At 48.4% G+C, this 19,042-nt stretch overlaps 7 protein-coding genes across 7 annotated transcripts; 5 read left to right on the forward strand and 2 right to left on the reverse strand.

The window, feature by feature from the left end:
• The first annotated feature begins 2,566 nt into the window (after positions 1–2,566).
• DEU56DRAFT_845538 (Shr3 amino acid permease chaperone) lies at positions 2,567–3,667 on the forward strand. Its single transcript, XM_041355123.1, has 4 exons — positions 2,567–2,684; positions 2,746–2,970; positions 3,026–3,073; positions 3,126–3,667. Exons 1-4 carry the CDS (start codon positions 2,636–2,638, stop codon positions 3,392–3,394), a joined length of 591 nt encoding a protein of 196 aa, XP_041215837.1. The 5' UTR covers positions 2,567–2,635; the 3' UTR covers positions 3,395–3,667.
• Positions 3,668–6,111, reverse strand: DEU56DRAFT_764375 (LETM1-like protein-domain-containing protein). The gene is made up of 7 exons (XM_041350901.1): positions 5,568–6,111; positions 5,367–5,510; positions 4,701–5,315; positions 4,454–4,648; positions 4,244–4,402; positions 3,906–4,194; positions 3,668–3,855 (listed from the first exon to the last, which is right to left on the reverse strand). The coding sequence occupies exons 1-7, from the start codon at positions 6,006–6,008 to the stop codon at positions 3,761–3,763; spliced, it is 1,938 nt and encodes a 645-aa protein (XP_041215838.1). The 5' UTR covers positions 6,009–6,111; the 3' UTR covers positions 3,668–3,760.
• A 39-nt stretch (positions 6,112–6,150) lies between these two features.
• DEU56DRAFT_17757 (uncharacterized protein) lies at positions 6,151–7,937 on the forward strand. The gene is made up of 6 exons (XM_041344928.1): positions 6,151–6,472; positions 6,532–7,086; positions 7,138–7,175; positions 7,226–7,290; positions 7,350–7,474; positions 7,527–7,937. The coding sequence occupies exons 1-6, from the start codon at positions 6,160–6,162 to the stop codon at positions 7,703–7,705; spliced, it is 1,275 nt and encodes a 424-aa protein (XP_041215839.1). The 5' UTR covers positions 6,151–6,159; the 3' UTR covers positions 7,706–7,937.
• A 60-nt stretch (positions 7,938–7,997) lies between these two features.
• Positions 7,998–10,147, reverse strand: DEU56DRAFT_921928 (uncharacterized protein; the record flags this gene model as incomplete). The annotated part of the gene is made up of 2 exons (XM_041358513.1): positions 7,998–9,830; positions 9,893–10,147. The coding sequence occupies 2 exons, from the start codon at positions 10,145–10,147 to the stop codon at positions 8,226–8,228; spliced, it is 1,860 nt and encodes a 619-aa protein (XP_041215840.1). The 3' UTR covers positions 7,998–8,225.
• Positions 10,148–10,265: 118 nt separating this feature from the next.
• DEU56DRAFT_764407 (glycosyltransferase family 4 protein) lies at positions 10,266–13,427 on the forward strand. The gene is made up of 11 exons (XM_041350902.1): positions 10,266–10,325; positions 10,383–10,456; positions 10,522–10,703; positions 10,764–11,009; positions 11,062–11,560; positions 11,628–11,641; positions 11,692–11,744; positions 11,815–12,014; positions 12,070–12,322; positions 12,375–12,754; positions 12,807–13,427. The coding sequence occupies exons 3-11, from the start codon at positions 10,590–10,592 to the stop codon at positions 13,256–13,258; spliced, it is 2,211 nt and encodes a 736-aa protein (XP_041215841.1). The 5' UTR covers positions 10,266–10,325; positions 10,383–10,456; positions 10,522–10,589; the 3' UTR covers positions 13,259–13,427.
• Positions 13,428–13,470: 43 nt separating this feature from the next.
• Positions 13,471–14,718, forward strand: DEU56DRAFT_764408 (uncharacterized protein). Its single transcript, XM_041350903.1, has 3 exons — positions 13,471–13,745; positions 13,807–14,010; positions 14,080–14,718. Exons 1-3 carry the CDS (start codon positions 13,638–13,640, stop codon positions 14,548–14,550), a joined length of 783 nt encoding a protein of 260 aa, XP_041215842.1. The 5' UTR covers positions 13,471–13,637; the 3' UTR covers positions 14,551–14,718.
• Positions 14,719–14,774: 56 nt separating this feature from the next.
• DEU56DRAFT_17851 (DNA polymerase phi-domain-containing protein) lies at positions 14,775–18,997 on the forward strand. Its single transcript, XM_041344930.1, has 13 exons — positions 14,775–15,093; positions 15,143–15,682; positions 15,740–15,902; positions 15,952–16,136; positions 16,190–16,392; positions 16,442–16,616; positions 16,672–16,783; positions 16,833–17,011; positions 17,061–17,177; positions 17,231–17,461; positions 17,519–17,840; positions 17,891–18,474; positions 18,531–18,997. Exons 1-13 carry the CDS (start codon positions 14,812–14,814, stop codon positions 18,945–18,947), a joined length of 3,510 nt encoding a protein of 1,169 aa, XP_041215843.1. The 5' UTR covers positions 14,775–14,811; the 3' UTR covers positions 18,948–18,997.
• The last annotated feature ends 45 nt before the right edge of the window (positions 18,998–19,042 follow it).

Genomic DNA, 19,042 nt, shown 5'->3' on the forward strand with positions numbered 1-19,042 from the left:
GCACATTACAACAACCCTTTGGAAGAATTGCCGACAAGTTGGTTGCTTGCTGCCACAGCGAGTCAAAAATATTATGCTTCGAAAATGAGAAGGTATGAACTTAGTACAGTTAACTTTGCAATCCCCCAGAAAGCCCCAGAATGAGTGATATGGGAAGCTACCTAAGAAAGTCCTGGGCCAGTTGAAGACTGCGCCATCCAATTCATCTGATCTTCATTCCCGTTGACAGTTCTCTGCGCCCTCTTGTGTTAGTGGTTAACATGGAATCGGAACTAGAATGAAACTGGGCTGCATTGTTGTCAGGTTTTGCAGTCTGCAGTTCACATTGGCCTGGTATGCATCTCCACACTTGTTCAGTGTGAGGCCGACAAGTGCCATTGTTCTTCATTCTCCTCGGTTCTCCCTTCCATGAACCCTGTTTTCACATCCTCGCAACCGTTGTTCTCCCATGATGGTTTGGACGAAATCCAAACCCTTGTGTCTGTACCCATCGTCTGTGGTTGCGAATTCTGCGAAACCAGTATTTGAGTCGTCAGTCTCTGCGGGTGCGCGTACTCCTCGTTCTAATCGTACTTCAGGGCCAGCGGTAACGCATTAATGCCTGGCCACATTCAACACCTTCAGCAAGACCATCTATTCAGTTTCTCATTACAGGAACCTGCATTATCCACCAATCGGAGAATACACGTGGAATTGCCATAGTGGTAAGTAAGTCGAATGGTACCAAAGAACAGCATATACAATCAGTTGACGGACCAGCCATTAGCTGTTCCTCGATGCAACTTGACCGTATCTTTGAGCGTACTGAAAAGTTATACCATGACAGAAGCGAGCGTTCGCTTTAGAAGCGAGTTTCTCATTCCCCACCCTCTTTTTGATTTGAGCAAGTGACACCTGCGACTTCTTCTGTGTTCAACCCCTTCAGATATCTTATCGTTAGCTGCATCTCTCGGAACTTTCCTTGATAGACTTGGTGCAGACGAGACGGTTCTTGTTCGATGACTCCGCCTGTAGGGTCGCAGGTAACGATTGATAAATTTGCGAATATGATCATGGCCAGCATATAGTGCTCGAGTTCAGTAGCCCCTATCGACCCCCCCTCACACGACCAAAGTCCCGCGATCTGATTGGCTGACATACCGCGGGACTTGTCTTCTACAATTCTACTTACCCTACAATTCAAGTCAATCCAGATGTTTAAGCGTTAGAATAAAATTCGCAACAATGGTAATTGTCGGAATTCACATTTGACAGACACGCTAAGTTACTGATCAAATCCGGTGACCGGTGGCGGGAAGTCATCAATGGAGAAGGGCATATGAAGGGACAGGTACCTTGTAGTGAAGCAGACTGAAGGTGTCAAACCGGTGTCGAATGCTGTCAACCAATCAGGACAAAAACAACAAGTACACGCACCTGTATAGAATTTGAAACTATCTGTTGTCAATGTCCCGGATCATCTTGTGATTGTGGAGTTTGTGGGGTGACGGTGGCGCATGAATGCTATGACCATGTCAGAATTTGCGAAGGACCACCGCCAGGATGAAAACCTGCTAATATCGATGATAGTGGCAGAAGCTTGATGGTGCTTTCAATATGTCCGCAACAGTACAGGGTGATGGGGGCCCTATAGACTCCCGCATCAGCACTCCACTATCTCCCACAGCCGATCCAATCTACTCCAGAAATAATCCTCTCGCTGGCTAAACTAACGGCCTCCGCCTCCGTGAGGCTGAGTGAGATTGATTGTACGTCTGCATCATTCATTCTCATCATCAGAGGATGCTAGTACATAATATCAGCAGAACGACCAAGTGATAGGGGATATCAATTCACCGCCTACTACTGTCATCATCGTCAGGTCTATTCTGGGGAATTGATCAATCGACCATGCAGGTGGAGTCTTCAAAGTTCAAACAACAACCGTCTAGAATCTGGATCTACCGCCCTGTTTAGCGTATTCAGCCCACGGCTTATCAAGAGAAGTTGCAAGAGAAGCAGCTAATGATGGAAGCTCTTGTAGAGGTGAATCACTTACTTGATAACTAGAGAAGATATCGAATATATTGACAAGATAAGTTGACGCGGTGGTGTAGTGTTAGTGGAAGAGAATACTAATCATTTTATATAAATTCTCAAAAGTTAAGACTGTTGATCTGCAACAACCATGACATCGGGACTTTTAGGCCTTGAAAGCATGGCAGCTCGTCGCCCGGATCTGTAAACAAGACCGTGTTAAAGTTTGCGAGCAGACATGATGAGTTTAAGAACCCATTTGCAAAGCCTGGCGCAGGCAGGCTGCGAGACTCGCAGTGAAACTAATAGGGCCTGAAGACTAAGTGTTTTCATATCTGATTACAGATGTGACGGTGTCTGGAGGGGGGAACATACCAGGGAACAGTGAGCGCTAGTGAGTACTGATAGAGCGTCCAGGAAAACCCAATTCAGATGCCAATATTGCCTTGTGACATTGCTTCCGGCCCCTTGATCGGACCCACTTACCAAATATGGTGTCTTCCCGTCCCAGATCAAAGTGTACCCCGTGACCGTCCACAACTCAGAACGGTCCTCAAATTGTCACTGTCAATCCAATACGGCTTTCAAGTGTTGCTAGACCTGCAACAAGCGCGCAGTGATGGGTGTACGAGCTGGTGTTGTCGTCTGCATAACCTCCTTTTTGCTCGGTCAGTTTATGTTTTCACGACTTCCTCGGCGTCGACGTGTCATGCTAACACCCGCTTTCAGGTTCACTCTTCACTCATTGGATCGCAGACTCCCTGACTTTGTGGAAGTCACCAGTAACTGACGAGCATTTATGGACCGCAGCTCTTTACTACTCGATACTGACCAAAGGTCCCGTACAAATCCTCTATGTGCTCTTCGGCATCATTATACTTGGCGGAACGACCATCTTTTGGAGTTTCAATGATTTGGAAGCGGGCAACTTAATGTTTGACGGAGGGAGCATATGTATGTGCTCTTCTCAAGTTCTCATCACACCCCCATTGCTTATTTCACTCTCCAGTCCTCTATGGCGTTGCGGTCATCATGTACGCTTACTCCGTCATCCCCAGTCAGTCGATTCATAAAACTATTAGTCGCGATACTAAGGAAATCCATCACAGATCTCATGGACAAGTTCACAGCAATTCCACCTCACTATGTGAAGGACGCGTTTCCGCGTTCACTAAAAATACCTACTCTTGACCTCGCGTCAAACCACCTCGTTTGCAGCGTAGCGCTGACAGGTGTCCTGATTCTTCAGGCTGGTCGGTGGTGGGCTGAACTAGCTGATAGTGACGATGAGGAAGGCTACCTTTCCGAAAAAGTTGAAGACAGTGACGTCGGAGAGGAGACAAAGTCATCAACCCCCCTTGCAACAATTTCACCATGAAAGCCACCCTTCCGCCCATTATTTCCATGCAGAGTTGCTTCCCAGTTACTCGCACCTCTAGCACTCGTGCGTGCTTGAGTTCTCAATCCACTGTTGGATAGTCATGGCACTATTTAATACCCTTCACGATCATCACAAAACGCATATCTTGGTTCCTGGGTCGTCACTCCTCGTGCGGCAAACATGCTTCCATTGCGCAGTGCGCGAGTCCTATTTACCAGTCATTAGTTATTGTATCATATAAACGCGATGACCGCAATGAATGACGACGATCAATTGGTGACCGAAGCATCAGTACTGAGTTCTTATGATACGAGTGGATAATGGGTTTTACTCTAGTCTATGTGTTAAATGTCTGAATAAGCCTCATTCCTGGACAATGTCCTCCTTTCTTGGTCTCGAGTCCTTGATTTCTTTTCCCTGACCAATTAAAGTTTGGGCTTCATCATCAATCTCAATACCTAGCCTCATGATCAGATCGCGTCCTTAACAGATGACAAAGGTTGCTCACCAAGCCCTTCTTCCTTTACAAGACCAAGTACGTGCTCCAGCTCTACAAAGCCGTCTTTGTCGACGTCCAGCTTCTGAATCACTGCTTGTCCGACTACGTCGTCGGGCTTGTGCTTGATCACAGCGAGTGCCTTCTCCAGGTCTTTCACAGGTATGCGTCCTTGTGGATCTGCAGAGAACATTTGCAAGGAGTTACCAACACGTGAATCGTATTCTTGCAACTGAGTGTCGACTTTTGTGAGCATTGTCCGGATACGTTTTGTCAGTGCCCCTGACGGTGACTTGGGATCCTAGGTTGAATGATTAGTATGGAAATGGCAACAAAATTCAAAGGGTTACCTCTTCCGCCTGAAGGTTCTCTTCCATCAGGGCACGAAGCTCATCACGTTCCTTCAGGACACTAGACTGTGCCGATAAAATTGACAAGGCTTCGCCAAGCTCCTTCAGCTGTTCGGTGGTCATGCGAGCGTTCTCCTCTTCGAACCGTTCCGGATGAAGCTGCACAAAACAAATTAAAACATGGAGGCTAGTATAACATGTCAAAGTCACCTCAGTGTCAGGCAGAAGAGACTGCGCAGTGCGTGCTTCTGACTCGTCAGCCTCACGCTTGGCACGGCGCGCATCTTCTTCCTTTTGCTCTTGCTCCTCTTCATCTTCGATGAGCTCCTCTTGTTGTTGTAGAACTTCAAGCTTCTGTTTGTAGCTAGCGCTGTCAGAGTCGACCTCTAGTTCAGCCTCATTTAGCTGAGAGTGGTTGATGTCAGTTATGGAGAGGAGAGTGAAAGACAGTACGAACCAAGTTATCTGGCAATCCGCTAAGGACACTTTCAAGGCTCTTAATTATAGTTGTTTTGCCATCTTCATCTTCACCAGGCTTGCGGTCGAAATGAAAGGCTCGTCCGAGAATCAACAGAACACCAGAAACACGATTATGAAGATGCAGCTGAATCCACGTAGTCAACTCGTCCCGAAGTCGTGCAGGAGAAACACCAGTGGTACGGATACCACGAGATTGACATGCAGCTTGCAACTCCGAGGTTGACAACTCCTCGACACCTTCAGAGTAAATGGCTTGATCATCTCGACGAAGGTTCATAAGACGGGAGCGAATAGCACCCCGTAGGAAATTGTCCGTGCCGAATGCATTGATCCCCATGTACCGACACATTGAAACGAGTTGCGGCCGAGACAGGTTATCAAGAGTTAGGTCATCGTCGAAGAGTTTAGCGACATTGATAATATCCGTTGCAGAGGGCGACTCTCCGGTGGAACGAACCCTCCTGAAAAACTCTTCGAACGCGTCTGAGCCTACAATGTGGGCATTTGCCTTCAAGCCTGACTCTCGCAACGTTTCCTGAAGAAACTTTGCCATTTCGAGTCTCACTCGAAGGAGCTTTCGCTGTTTCTCTTCCTACTTGTCCATTAGCCATGCGAAAGAAAGAAATATGCTACAATCCCTTACAGCAGCAAATTTGTCTTCAAAAGTAGAGGGAAGCATACTGGGGAATAACTTCAAAGCGACAGGAAGTAAGAGCTCCATGAACGGCACAATAATGAAAACAGCGAAGGGAACGAGCCGAAGCAAGTCCTGGGTCGTACGCTTGAGCTAGATATCAATCATCATAAACGTGGCCGTCAGCAGTGTCAGAGATAATATGCTCGCCTGTCGCCGTTCTCTTCGGGTCAAGCTCTCTCCATGGAGAATCTTCCACTGCAGTCTGGCGGAGATCCTGACTTCTGAAACAAGCAGCTTCGAGCCATGCCAATAATGCGCAGCTTCGTGCTTCACCTTCTTCCACGCCCGAGTCATGAGCGGTGCGTCAGAGGCAGGATCCCTGGGTGCAGGGGGTGCGGCCTTTGATTCATGAATGGAAGAATCACGGGTGACAATTTTGCTCGTAGCATCACGGCTTGCAGGAGTAGATGAAGAACTTGATGTGCTCTGGGCGCGGTGCGAGATAAGAGCATAAGTAGCGGAGTGCGGCAACACAAGGTGGGTACGTGGTCCCAGAGAGAAGTAACGAGTGGTTCGTGCTTCGACGAGTTGACGACTATAACACCGTACAAAAGCAGCTTGCTGAGAGCGTGGTAGCCATACCGACATGGACGTTAAGAGCAAAGTTGGAAAGTTCTAGTTGAATTATTGGTCGACCATAAAATTCGCGGAATGACACTAACGTATGTCGTTCGGCCGCGGCAAATTGTGCAGGAAGCATTCTTTGTCCTTGTTTGTAGTAGGAATCTAAATCTTGATCATGGACATCTATGACCCCTCCAGTGCAGCTTATAAGAAGGCTAGGCGACAGTTCTTGAAGACGACGAAAAATAGAAGTAGAGACTTAGATGCAGAATGGACCCCATTCCGAGCAGCGGAGAAAAGATATAAAGCACGTTTCCCCCCTCCCGACCTTAGCCACGTCCTGGATTTGACATCCGCCACTTGTGATGCTGAGACGCTAGCCAGTGGTCGAACCTTTTATTGCAACGGGGTTGAGGTCAAACTTCTTGATCCGAGTGAATCGACATCCTCCTGTGTCGGCAAAGCATTTGCAGTCCCCCGCGTCCCAGGTACGCAAGTGTTTGACTCGAAAATACCAAGCAGGTGAAATCGATAATCTTTGAACCAGGTCTTGTTATACTTCCATCGTTTGTTTCCCCACAGGATCAGCGACGACTAGTGCGATGGGCACTTCGTGATCATGCACGGCATCCTAACGAAACAAACCTTGATGCTCATTATATCCTACCCGACGAAGGGTTGTGGAATGCACATCTTAGCTCAGATGCACCTATGGTCAGAACACGAGCATGCACTCCAGAGTCGTCAGACACAAAATACGGATACTCTGGACCAAGGCAATTGGTCTCTAATACACCGGCTGATACCGCCAATTTTCAGTCGATGTTGCATTCACCGAAGCCTCCACCCGTGCCGTCGCCGACTGTGTCGCCAGCCTCACCCACTGCACTTATTTCAAAGTTGCGCTGGGCAAATATTGGATGGTCATACCATTGGGGTAGTAAACAGTACGACTTCACCAAGGGCAAGGGTCGTGTCGACGATGAAATCGGATCCATATGTAAGCAGGCTGTCTGCAGTATCAATTGGAAAGAAGTATTTGGCCAATCGGGCGAGGAAGGATGGGGTGACGAACGTTGGAGTACTTGGCATGAGACATATGGTATTAACCCTTGAGCTCATAATTTCGACTGGCTAACCTCAATACCTGTAGAACCTGATGCTGGCATCGTCAACTACTATCAAATCAAGGTATGATGTATGTCCGAGATAATCAAGGGGAGTCTTAATGATTCCTGCAGGACACCCTCATGGCACACGTAGATCGCTCGGAAGTTTGTGCTACGTCACCTCTAGTTTCGATATCGTCAGTTATCGAGGCTTATCGTCATTGATCATTAATGTTAAAACGTGTTTTCGCGACAGGCTGGGCAACGCCGCTATCTTCCTCATCGGTGGTCTCACCAGAGACGTGGAGCCAACAGCGATTCTTCTTCGCTCGGGTGATGTTGTGATAATGTCAGGACCTGCTTGTAGACGGGCCTATCATGGTTTGTCCGAGCCCGTCGTTTGCTTACATGAGATCTGATCCATATCCGCCAGGCGTTCCCCGTATCTTGGAGGACACTCTGCCCGATCACTTCTCCCTAAATTTGGATGGCGAAGGATTTCCGAGTTGGACACCATATGAATTATACATGCGGACAACTCGGATTAATATTAATGTCCGACAGGTCTTTCCAAAGGAGTTTGACCCTGGCCTACAAGCGGAGCATCGATGATATTTTTACATTGGTAAACCACTCCATGAACCCAGTTATTTAATGTTTGTTAATTACCCATCGCTGATTACGGATAGGGATGAAGTGCGCCTTTAAAAAAAAGAAATACTTTGACAGGGCACGAGGATGCAATGATGATGATATATTCCAAATTTATTCCAAAACTTTCAGCCAATGACAACGACAATGTTTTTCAGCACTTAAATCGATCCTTGGATCTCGATAGTGGACTTTGTACTACCTCCAAAACTCTAATTATCGGGCCCAGCGTCCCAGATTGCAGTAAGCCTATACACAACCTAGGGAGGCGTGATATTCGCCATCATTGCACAGGCTAGATACGAACCAAATGAAAAGTTACCTTGTATTTCAGCTTTCAAACAAAAGGCAAGTTCAATAACCATTCTGAGCGCGAGATATTCACTTAGATACTTACATGACAGTAAAAGTGCTGTAGCATGAAAAAACAAGAACATCTGCACCGACCGCAGGGGTGCCTTGGGTCCAACCCGTAGACATATCAGTACTCCTCTTCGTACCTATCCATACTGGTGCAATGCCTCGTAAAAGCATCCCCGGGCGAAAGTGGCCGCCAAGCGCTTACCTCCTCGGCAGCGTCTGATTGAACATGTCTCGGCGTCGTCGGTGCTGATGACTCGCTTTCCGCCTCATGTTCCTTGTCATCAAAGACCTCCTCCCCGCCTAGAATCCGTGCCAAAGCTTCCATATCGACGCGTCCCGAGCCCCGACTCACCTCCATTCTGGCGGTCTCTGGTCCACGATTTGCGTGGAGTGCGACTGTGTCGGCATCTTCCTGCCACTGGAGTCTGAACAGTGGCTTCAGGGCCTCTTGTTCCTCATGGCTTCGAAGAAGTCCTTCAAGTTCACCCGCTACAAATAGTTCATCGTCATGAATGTGCTCCGCAGACCCGCCACCTCGGCTAAGAGCTAGTAGTTGGAGACGAGAAGGAGAACGCTTCGAATCGTACGACGAAGTACTGAGGAGATGCGTCGTAAAAGGAACACTTGGCGGTGATAAAATAGGTGAAGAAGTATCAGAACGCGTTGTCGAAGCGCCCGGGTCCTCGGATACCATAGGGTTCGACAGAGTATAAGATTTCGCGGACAAAGGATCAAGCAGAAAATGATACGCATCTTCGACGCTAGATGTCTTTCGTTTTTTGCGGGGCGGGTGATGACAAAGCTCAGGAGGTTCAGTAATTGAAGATGTCTCCGAAAAAAAAGCCCCATCATCCTTATTGCTGTCTTCCTCTGTCGGATCCGCCTCAATTACGATACTAGCCTTTCCAAGTGCAGTCATTTTCTTCGTCCATATCTCCTCTTGAAATTGGATGACATCCATGATTCCCTTCGCAACAATAGAGCGCTTCGGAACTTTCGATCGCGCAGAAGCACCGCGGCCCTTCCCCTTGTATACGAACTGATCGAGCCAAGGGACCTCTCGGATCCATTCCTCGATTAAATCATAGCATGCCTTGTAACGCGATGTGACTACACCACGCGCAAAGCCAAAGCGCGATGCGAGCGCGTTGGCTAGTTCACTTAGGTGTGGCAGGGGGTTGCGCGTTTCCGCTTCAAGTGCGAGAATAAGCATCGCACAGGCGATAGGAGGGGTGGGAGACTGTAGTACGTGTGTAGCGCAAGCCTCTCGGTTGATGATACCCGATAGGGAGGTAGCAGTACGCAATACCGCATGAGACGACAACGGTGTGAGGATGGCAACAAGGTCCTGAGGTAGATGAGAAGTGGAAGACACGGTTTCAGGATGTAATAAGGACTGAAGATGAGCCCAGAGGATGGGAAGATGGACAATTGAGTCTGGTGAACTTAGGTCAAAATCCAGAAGAGATACCACGGCCACGAATGCGCGCGACATAGACAGTGGTGAGTCATCAAGGAAAAAGGCAATATCGCGGAGGGAATCCGACTTATGTGCCTCACGTAGGGCAATAGCCATGGATGCACCGGCAGCTAGCTTTGCCTTGCGTCCCCACCTGTATTTGCCTTTGGTCATAGCTTGTGTGAAAATGGCTTCTGCACGTGGGGACAAACCGGGATTTTTCAATTTCGTCAAGACAGAATTGATGAAAATGCTCATGGCGATCTGAAAAGGCGTGCGGGGTGAGTAAGTAGTTTCCAGGAAAATAAGAAAAGATTGAAACTCACAGCGTTCCTTCTGTCACGCGCTTCTTTGTGCTGCCCAGCGAGATTCCATCCATGCTTGTGAATATTTTTGAGAGGAGCGGCAGAGGAAGATAGCCATGAGCCAGGTTGAAACTGGCGGACGAAAGAGTCATGCGATTCTGTATGAGAGGCAAGGACATACTGAGCAGAGTCAGATAAAGTACCACATTTTGTGCAAATGGATGAGCAGACGTCGTCGTCCCAGACAGAAGTTCCCCCACAGTCGGGGCAGGTCATGGTAGACTAAAGATAAGGCGTGGTGTCGTTTAGGGCAACACGTGTGAGGTTGAGACCCCGAAAACCCTGTACTTATTGATATCCAGGGGTATAACGGTATCACTGCGGTTCTTTGATTCTTTGATTAGATCAACTCCGTCTGCCAACCTTCAACACCACTATACGTTTTGTAGGACATGTTCGTAAGGTTCAACCGCTCAAGGTCCTCCTTAACTCCTATTTCCCTCTCAAACAGGTCCAGTTTAGGTCGCGTTGTCCTTGCTTGTCACTCAGATGTGATCAGGGTCTCTGCCTGACATTACATGCAGTGTGAGTTTCTTGTGCTTGTGGTGCGCAAACTGCTCAACTTAGATTAGTCCCTTCCCCACTACCAGCGCCAATCTGATCCCCATTTTGCTTAAATAGCGTGCTGCCCTTTCCCGTCCTTTCTACATCGCTTACCATGTCTCCTCCTGCCAGCGAATTTGAATCCAAAGGCTCCAGTCATGTCAAGCGCAGGCTTTCAAGCGTTGGCGCTGCGGGAAAACCTGTCGTCCATGCTTACTCCTCCCTCACTGTAAGTTTCATTCAGGATCCCTATCAATGCATCATGCTGATGCTGATTGCATGTTATAAGCCCATGTGGGCGGGTATTGCTGGTGCTCTCGTGAATGGTGGACAAGGTTTTGAGATCGCAATTTCCATTCATGACTCCGTCTACAACACCGATTTCGCATCGGCCATCGTGCCTTACACTCCCAGCGATCCCACCAAGTCCGCATCTGAGATTGCGAACCACGTCCTTCAGACCATCAAAAAGTTCTCTCAGGAGCACTTGTGCAAGTTCCTTGGCGCTGGTGTTACCCTTGGTCTTTTGAAAGAGGCGAGCATCCACTATCTCATTTACCAACATCGATGCTTACATATTCGTTCAGTGTCCCAACCTCTGCACTCATTTGTGGCTTGAGACTGATATCGTCCCAATCGTCTTCAACATCAAAGCATTCCACACTGATTCTCTAACACGTCCAAACGTTAAGCACCGCATCTCCTCAACAACCGGTTCATATGTCCCCTCCGGTGCTGAGACCCCCACGGTCTATGTTGATCCATCTCCACTTTTGGACCAGAACAACAACCTCCAGTCAGGTGTCGCCACCAAACTTCCAATCCCGCGTACTCTCGATGAGCAAGCTGATTCTGCTGCCCGAAAATGCATCATGTATTTCGGCCCCAACAATAACCCCCGCCTCAGCATCGGTCCCCGCAATCAAGTTACCGTGGACGCGGCCGGCAAGATCCATCTGATCGATGATCTTGACGTTTACAGGAAAACTGTTGGACCAGGCACTTGGAATGCCGTCAACAAACTCGCGGACGAATTGCGAGAGAAGAAGGTCAAGATTGGTTTCTTCTCTTCCACTCCTCAGGGGGGTGAGTAGCTTATCGTCGATTGATATATATTTCGGATCATAATCGTGATTTTTCCTGGCGCTTGTAGGTGGAGTAGCTTTGGTGCGTACTTTTCACGGGTTCCGCTATAGTTTCACTCACGCCCATGATAGATGCGACATGCTCTCATCAGGTTCCTTACTGCTCTGGACGTTGACGTTGCATGGTACGTAACTTTGTCCCCATGATCGTGTTTCTATTGTGCCTGGATGCTGATCTTTGGCAACGACTGCTAGGTATGTGCCGAACCCATCGCCAAGCGTATTCCGCACTACGAAAAACAACCACAACATCCTGCAAGGTGTTGCTGCTCCAGACCTACGCCTCACCCAGGAGGCGAAAGATCAATTTGATGCATGGATCCTGAAAAACGGACTTAGATGGACTGCAGAGGGCGGACCCCTGGCCCCTGGCGGCGTTGACATTGCTTTCATTGGTGAGTCTGTAGTCCTCACTCTCGGGTCTAAACCGCTCATCGTTGTGCCCTTCAGACGACCCCCAGATGCCTGGTCTTATTCCGCTCATCAAAAAAGTCAGACCCGAGCTACCCATTGTCTATCGATCGCACATCGAGATCCGCAGCGATCTTGTGCATGTGAAAGGCTCTCCTCAGGAAGAAGTCTGGAAATACCTCTGGAACAACATTCAACTGTCAGATCTCTTCATCAGTCACCCAGTCAGCAAGTTCGTCCCTAGCGATGTCCCTATCGAGAAGCTCGCATTGTTGGGTGCCGCCACTGACTGGTGAGTCTACTTCAAGTTTATTGCTTCATTCGTTAATGCGCATATTTGCAAGGCTCGACGGGTTGAACAAGGACCTCCACCCATGGGACAGCCAGTTCTACATGGGCGAATTCCGGAACCTCTGTACGAAGGAGAAGATGGCCGAACTCAAATGGCCTCAGCGGGACTACGTTGTCCAAATTGCCCGCTTCGACCCATCGAAGGGTATTCCAAATGTCATCGACTCTTACGCTCGCTTCCGCACCATGCTCAAGGAGGCCGGAAGGGTTACTGAAGCGGAAGTGCCCCAGCTATTGATTTGTGGTCACGGTGCTGTCGATGACCCGGATGCCAGCATCATCTACGACCAAGTCATGAATCTCATCAACTCACCTGACTACAAGGTGTACCAGAAGGACATTATTGTGATGAGGTTGCCCCCGAGTGACCAACGTACGTAACACGTATTTGAAGTTGGCTAGGGACTAACCTTCATCCTGCACAGTTCTCGATGCTCTGATGGCTAACGCCAAGATTGCTCTACAGCTTTCCCTTCGTGAGGGCTTTGAGGTCAAAGTTTCCGAAGCCCTGCATGCCGGTATCCCTGTCGTGGCTTCCCGCACTGGTGGTATTCCTCTTCAAATCGTGCATGGCAAGTCGGGCTACCTCACAGAGGTTGGCGATAACAATGAAGTTGCCAAGTACCTCTTCAACTTGTATACCGACGAGAAGTTGTACCAGGAGATGAGTGAATACGCGCGTACACACGTCTCTGACGAAGTAGGCACCGTCGGAAACGCCGCCGCTTGGTTGTACCTCGCCGTAATGTACAATCGCGGTGTGAAGATCCAGCCTCATGGTGCTTGGCTCAACGACATGTTGAGAGAGGAGACTGGGGAGCCTTACGTTGAGGGCGAGCCTAGGCTGCCTCGTGGCGGGTTGAACATGCAAGGCTAAGGACATTGGATCACTTGCCTGTCAATGCTTTCACGAAATTGTGCCTTTGAAGACATCTTGTAGTTGTTCCTAGATCCTAGCTATGATATGGCTAGTAGATGAATGTATATCTCATAAACTGCCACCCTGTGTAGTACTTGCCGCAATTTGTAGTTTTGTTGAACGTTGGACAATGAAAGCACAAAGTACTAAGTCACGCGACAACGTGCACATAACTCCGAGTCTCCGACTCTGAAAAGTGGCAATCTTTCAACTAATGACTCTTCTCTGCTTTGTTTCCCGACAAATGTTGATTCTATAAAGGCGGATTTCCTTGTTATCTTTCTTTCTTAAACGCCAACAATTCGTTGGCCACGGCCCCTTGATTAAGACCTCGAAGATGATGGAAGTCGACACTCACTCCCCATCCCCAAGGATGACACGTTCCTTCAACTATTCACTGAAGAGGCCCCGCTCTCCTGGGTCTCCAAGCCAAGAACGCCAACCGGTGCGTAACCTCACTCGCTTCCGAGATATAACGGCTCACGATTGGCTTGCTGTATGAACAGAAACGTTCATCACTTGCTTTACAGGATACGTACCCGAGTCGACGAGCATCCTCCAGCGTCTTTTCTGCCAACCAAAGCTCGAGTAATCACCATCAGCCAAGCCCAGATGATTGGGTGAGGCAAGCCAGCGACCTCTCTATTGGACGCCCACTTAGTGTCGACCCTCTTCCTTCGCCAAGTGGCGATGTACAGGATGAGAGCATGGTAAGTGGTGTTCAAAGTATTGCTCGTGAATGTGTTTCTCCAATCATTCGATTGCTAATCACATCCCAGGCACTCGACCTAGATGAACCTCCAAAGACGAACCCCACAGTGCATGTGTTTTCGCTACCACGGCTACAACAGCCATCCCGGGCACATTCTCCAACTACTCAACTAAACGCATCACAAGCGTATATTAATTCTCAGCATCCATCTCAAATCATCGCAGGGCCAGCAGATGGACGGCCATTAACACCAAGCATAACCATGACGCACCAGCAGCCTCCTTCGATATATACGCAGCCTTGTACATCATCAGACGGATCATCAAATCAGCAGGAATTACAGTCGGAACCGCCTCAAAACCACGACTTTTTACAGACTACATCATCTGGAATGCCAATCTCATCGCCACCTTCGACCAGCCAAATTCCAGGAACAATTTCATCTTCGGGGAGAAAGCAGCGTTTTACGATGGGGCCACGTGCAGACTGCCTGAAATGCAGAATGGGCGTTAAGGGGCACTGGGTGCATTTCGACTAGACATTGGAGTAGTAACCTTGCTTAATTTTAGAGGTATTATACTTTACAGATGACACTAACTTGTGTGCAGTCTACACTACTATTGTCTTGGTCCAGCTCAGTACTTATGTACAGAATCCCGGACGAGGGAGTTGCTCAGAAATTGCATGGACTGTTTTGATTTGTTTACCGAAGCCGTTGGTTTTAAACATGTCACAACAACCTAATCTGTAACTTCAGTTTTTGGTTTTTGAAATTTTGGAATGGGATCGCTGTACGACGATGGCCACTACTCTTTCCCTATTCTGGAATTTATCATCAGCATCGAAAAAAGAACGTATCAGTTCAACAGTCAAGCTTGTTAATTCTCTTGAGAAGTTTCAAGGACAGCACGCTCCCAAGGTTTCGCCAGGCTCCGAGGATGATGAGGAAAACGTTGGTTCAACGGACGGCCTGGATGTCTTGAATGCGCATGATGTCGCGTACTCCATACGGCGGCTTATAAGAGGACTTGCCAGTCCTCGGGAAAGTAGTCGGCTCGGCTTCAGCGTTGCGCTCACCGAGGTATGAGCCTCCATCTTCGAGAAATACATTGCGAGTTTACATCTATTAGTTACTTTCCCGGCTGGACACTGTCACATCTGCTCAAGTCATCTCAATCATCGTTGATGGATCGAAGATTCAGGGGTCTATGACTGGTCAAGAAGAACGTGATATCTTGTTTGCTCGCCTCTTTGGCCTTGCCACTGTCATTCACTCTGGGCTCCTTGTACGACAGACCCCGCTGTCGACATCTCCTTCATCTGCCACGAATTCGTCGAGTCTTGAAAGCTACAAGGAGCTCGTCGATCATCTTCTTATTCTCGCGGAGAAGAAGTCCTGGTTACGAGAATGTGCTTGGTGGACCATCGGGCAGGCTATTGACGCTGTTATAAAATCTTCCGTTTCTTGGAAAGAGGAAGCTCTAGCTTCTACGCTCGAGGTTGTGTACGAGCGTGACAAGGATATCTGCACACCAGAAGCGGTCGCCATAACCTTAAAATTACAGCCTGCGATGCCCAAGCATGACTGGAAAACTACCTTAGCGCCGACATTCAAAAATTCGGACATTTTGGCCCCTGCCAATTTTGCGTCCCTCGGGCGCATATTGAAGGTTTGAAGCCACATGTCTACGGTAAGATGGGAATATTGATATTTCTCGTCTGTTTAGGAAACTCCTGGCGAGGATGAGTGGCAACAGAGTAATACGGGGACATGGAAAGCACAATTGCATTACGTATGGAATATCATTTTCGACAGCTTGCTCCCTGAGAGCGAGCCAGGACGTCGCCGGAGCGCCGTATTTCAAGAGTTCTTCCGAGTAGTAGTTGACGGTATGTTTTCTATCGCAGTTTCTTGAATTTCAATCGATGCCCTACGCAGAAACATTGTTCGGGGCGTCATCTTCTCCTGAACGGAAGTTCTGGGGTTTCCTTGTTTTCAAAAAAGCGTTACGTCGTGTGGACGGTGCCGATCTCCCTATGCTTTTCACCAAAAATTTCATGCGGTCTTGGATCAATCATCTTTCTCAGAAAGACCGTCACCTTCACAAAATTTCCCAGGATGTGGTGCGCTGGTTTTCGCCTTTTTGCTCATTTTCACATTACTGATTCCACATTAGGTCAAAGATATTCAAAACTTTGTCCAGCAGAATCCTGACCTTGGTTTTACATTGATTCTGCAGCTAACTGGGATTCACGGGAGCCAACAGTTCGACAAACTAACCAGAACGAAGACCGTAGAATCAATATTGTCGAAGATGGACGGCGACGGTATTATGAAGTACATCCAAAGTTTACTCGAACAAATGGATGAGTCTGACAAGTATGTGCAATTCCGTAGTCTCCTCGGGCTTCTCGTAACAAAAGCACAGCGATATTGTTGCAGAAGAAAACAAGAAAATTTGGATCGCAGACCAGTTTGCGGCCCTCGTTCGCAACGGCGCCATCCCAAAACGTGAAGACTGGATTCAGCTCATTCTGAATTGGTTCGCTGTGCAAGGGCTATATGTGGTCAAGAGAAAGTCTGCTAAGGGGCTCCTTGCTGCGGTATGTAGGGTTGATTTTCCGACCTATGAAACAATCAGGGTTGACATCATCGCAGCTCCATGTCACCCCCTCCAATCTTCCTTCCGAGGACTTCCGGCGGATTTGTCGCGGCAAACTCCTTGGTTGCCTCGCCGATTTGACACCACCACCCACCGCATCGCCGAAAGGTCTGAGATGATTAGCAGTTTCCTGATGATTCTGACTCAATCTGATTAGGTGACAAGGCGCCAAAGGAGGGGACTAAAGTTGATGACGAATCCTGGATATCGAAAATTTTCACTGTAGTCAATCAGCTGGACAAGGACAGCAAGCACGTCACGCCTCTATCGGAGCCAAGTCAGGAGGAGCAACTGCTACTTCAACAAGCTCACAAGATAATAGATAATCTTAGGCAGGTTCGTCGCTCCCAAACTACGTTTTATCATATTCACTGTTTTAAATCAGGTTGATGGTGAGACGAGAGAGGCAGCTAAAGGAGTAGAGCTTCTCCTGTCAGCCTCTCTGCTTCATCGTCGCTGCGCCAACTTAGACGATAATGAACCTGATGCAGGGACACTTGAGGCGAGTGTTCTTTCACATTGTGAAGAATTTCCCTGATAGCTGTCATGATTCAGACTTGCCTTGCTGCTGCTGCAACCATGTTTTCTACCGACAACAGCTCCAAAAAACGCAGAAAATCCCAAACAATTTCACAACCAGAGTCCCCCAAACCAATAGACATGCTGGTTGATGTGCTCATCGGTTTTCTGGAAAAGTCCACGTCTTACCTCCGTGCGGTTGCCAACAAGACCTTCTCGTGTATCGCTAGCGCAGCTACAGAAACTACAATAGATCTTATCGTTGCCGTCAGTAATCATTGCTTGCTTACTGGTTATACATCATTTGACTTTGTTTATGTACAGCAATTGGAGCGCCGCAATCCAGCCGATCTGGTCGCTGATGAAGAAGACGAGATAGAGAGCGCAACAAGTGAAGGCAGCGATGAGGATGCTGAATCTTCCGACGAAGACGACGAGTCTGAATTCGATGACGACGACGAAGCTGCTCTCGAACTGCGGATGAAAATTGAGGACGCACTCAAAGCAAACGGCGTCGAGGCTGCCATCGGTGATACCGATGAGGAGTCTGATGAAGAACTAGCAGATGACGAGCAAATGATGGCCATCGATGAACACCTCGCAGAAGTCTTCCGCTCTAGATCTGGTGATAGCAAGCAAAGTAAAAGTATGGCATATCATCATCGTCGACGGTCACATCAGCTTAGAATCCCACAGATGTCAATGCACAGCGAGAAGCCACTCACTTCAAGAATAGAGTCTTGGACTTGGTCGACATTTTCACGAGGAAGATGCCCCAGAGTCCTCATAACCTGCGTCTAGTGTTGCCGTTGATCGAACTCGCTACTAAGAGCGGTAACGACGAGCGCCAGCTGTCTGACAAAGCTCGTGGCATCCTCAACAACAGGCTCGCAAAGCTCAAAGACCCACTCCAGGAAGTGGACCAAGAATACGCAGAGACTATACTGGATGAGCTGCATATTAGAGCTCGGAAGGCGCACTCGTCGGATGCGCTCGCGACTCTCAGTAACTGCAGTCTTTTCATTTGCAGGGTATCAACGAACACCAGCCGCGAGAAATCTGTTCTTCGGCTGTACAGGGAGTCGATAGTGGACTTCATAACCCGCAAGGCTTCCTCTTTGAACATTACGTTTTTCAAAGACTTCATCACTCGTTATCCGGCATTAGGGTGGTGCCTCCGTGACGACATACTGGATACGTCTTCGAAAGCCATCAATGTATACAGGAAATGCCAGGCTTTCCAGCTGCTCAACGTAATTCTTACCCTATCGACCTCGGCGGTAAGAGCGTTCCCCCATTGTTATTACATTCAAGAAGACTGATGGGCCAATGATAGGGTGACCCACAAGATGTCTTATCTTTCATTCTAAAACTCCACACAGCTGTTCTCCACTTCATCGATTCAGCATGTGACGACCAAGTCTCTCTCTCGGCCGCGCAAATCAAAGACCTTTTCAAATTAGTCATGGTTGGCGTTCGTCAGGCAAGCAAGGTCGATAACAGCAATCAAAACGTGTGGGATTCAGGGCCGTGGCACGCCCTGCATGGACGGCTCGTCGCTTCGAAGCGGTTCGGTTCGTCGATAGCGGTTCTCAAGCTGTGCTCTCAAGTGGAATCGGCCTTACAAGCCCAACACGGCAGACAACACAATGTGATAGCACCAAAAAGGAAGGTTGAGGAAGTAGAAGCTGAAGGTGTCTCATCTGCTACTAAGCGGAAGAAAAAGAAGAGTGTGTCAACTAGTCAATCATAAGCTGCCGCACTGTAGTTCGAAGTTCTTCCAGTCTCATTGCATCTTGCGTTGAAAGCGCGCGAGCGATTGCACCCATAAGTTTGCGCGTCCTGTAA

The sequence above is a fragment of the Suillus clintonianus genome, assembly GCF_016758775.1.
Source record: "Suillus clintonianus strain FC179 chromosome Unknown DEU56scaffold_1, whole genome shotgun sequence".
Taxonomy (NCBI): domain Eukaryota; kingdom Fungi; phylum Basidiomycota; class Agaricomycetes; order Boletales; family Suillaceae; genus Suillus; species Suillus clintonianus.

Excerpts from the sequence above, each read along its gene's own strand:
- DEU56DRAFT_845538 (XM_041355123.1), top strand. The coding sequence starts at position 2,636 with ATGGGTGTACGAGCTGGTGTTGTCGTCTGCATAACCTCCTTTTTGCTC. Across the intron at positions 2,971-3,025 it reads GTTTGACGGAGGGAGCATAT|TCCTCTATGGCGTTGCGGTC; the intron begins GTATGTGCTCTT and ends TTCACTCTCCAG. Across the intron at positions 3,074-3,125 it reads CGCTTACTCCGTCATCCCCA|ATCTCATGGACAAGTTCACA; the intron begins GTCAGTCGATTC and ends AATCCATCACAG.
- DEU56DRAFT_764375 (XM_041350901.1), bottom strand. The coding sequence starts at position 6,008 with ATGTCGGTATGGCTACCACGCTCTCAGCAAGCTGCTTTTGTACGGTGT. Across the intron at positions 4,403-4,453 it reads CTCTTCTGCCTGACACTGAG|CTTCATCCGGAACGGTTCGA; the intron begins GTGACTTTGACA and ends TGTTTTGTGCAG. Across the intron at positions 3,856-3,905 it reads TGTAAAGGAAGAAGGGCTTG|GTATTGAGATTGATGATGAA; the intron begins GTGAGCAACCTT and ends TCATGAGGCTAG.
- DEU56DRAFT_17757 (XM_041344928.1), top strand. The coding sequence starts at position 6,160 with ATGGACATCTATGACCCCTCCAGTGCAGCTTATAAGAAGGCTAGGCGA. Across the intron at positions 7,087-7,137 it reads TACTTGGCATGAGACATATG|AACCTGATGCTGGCATCGTC; the intron begins GTATTAACCCTT and ends CAATACCTGTAG. Across the intron at positions 7,291-7,349 it reads TCACCTCTAGTTTCGATATC|GCTGGGCAACGCCGCTATCT; the intron begins GTCAGTTATCGA and ends TTTTCGCGACAG.
- DEU56DRAFT_764407 (XM_041350902.1), top strand. The coding sequence starts at position 10,590 with ATGTCTCCTCCTGCCAGCGAATTTGAATCCAAAGGCTCCAGTCATGTC. Across the intron at positions 10,704-10,763 it reads ATGCTTACTCCTCCCTCACT|CCCATGTGGGCGGGTATTGC; the intron begins GTAAGTTTCATT and ends GCATGTTATAAG. Across the intron at positions 11,745-11,814 it reads CTGGACGTTGACGTTGCATG|GTATGTGCCGAACCCATCGC; the intron begins GTACGTAACTTT and ends AACGACTGCTAG.
- DEU56DRAFT_764408 (XM_041350903.1), top strand. The coding sequence starts at position 13,638 with ATGATGGAAGTCGACACTCACTCCCCATCCCCAAGGATGACACGTTCC. Across the intron at positions 13,746-13,806 it reads CAAGCCAAGAACGCCAACCG|AAACGTTCATCACTTGCTTT; the intron begins GTGCGTAACCTC and ends CTGTATGAACAG. Across the intron at positions 14,011-14,079 it reads ATGTACAGGATGAGAGCATG|GCACTCGACCTAGATGAACC; the intron begins GTAAGTGGTGTT and ends ATCACATCCCAG.
- DEU56DRAFT_17851 (XM_041344930.1), top strand. The coding sequence starts at position 14,812 with ATGGCCACTACTCTTTCCCTATTCTGGAATTTATCATCAGCATCGAAA. Across the intron at positions 15,903-15,951 it reads CTTCCGAGTAGTAGTTGACG|AAACATTGTTCGGGGCGTCA; the intron begins GTATGTTTTCTA and ends TGCCCTACGCAG. Across the intron at positions 16,784-16,832 it reads ACCCACCGCATCGCCGAAAG|GTGACAAGGCGCCAAAGGAG; the intron begins GTCTGAGATGAT and ends CAATCTGATTAG.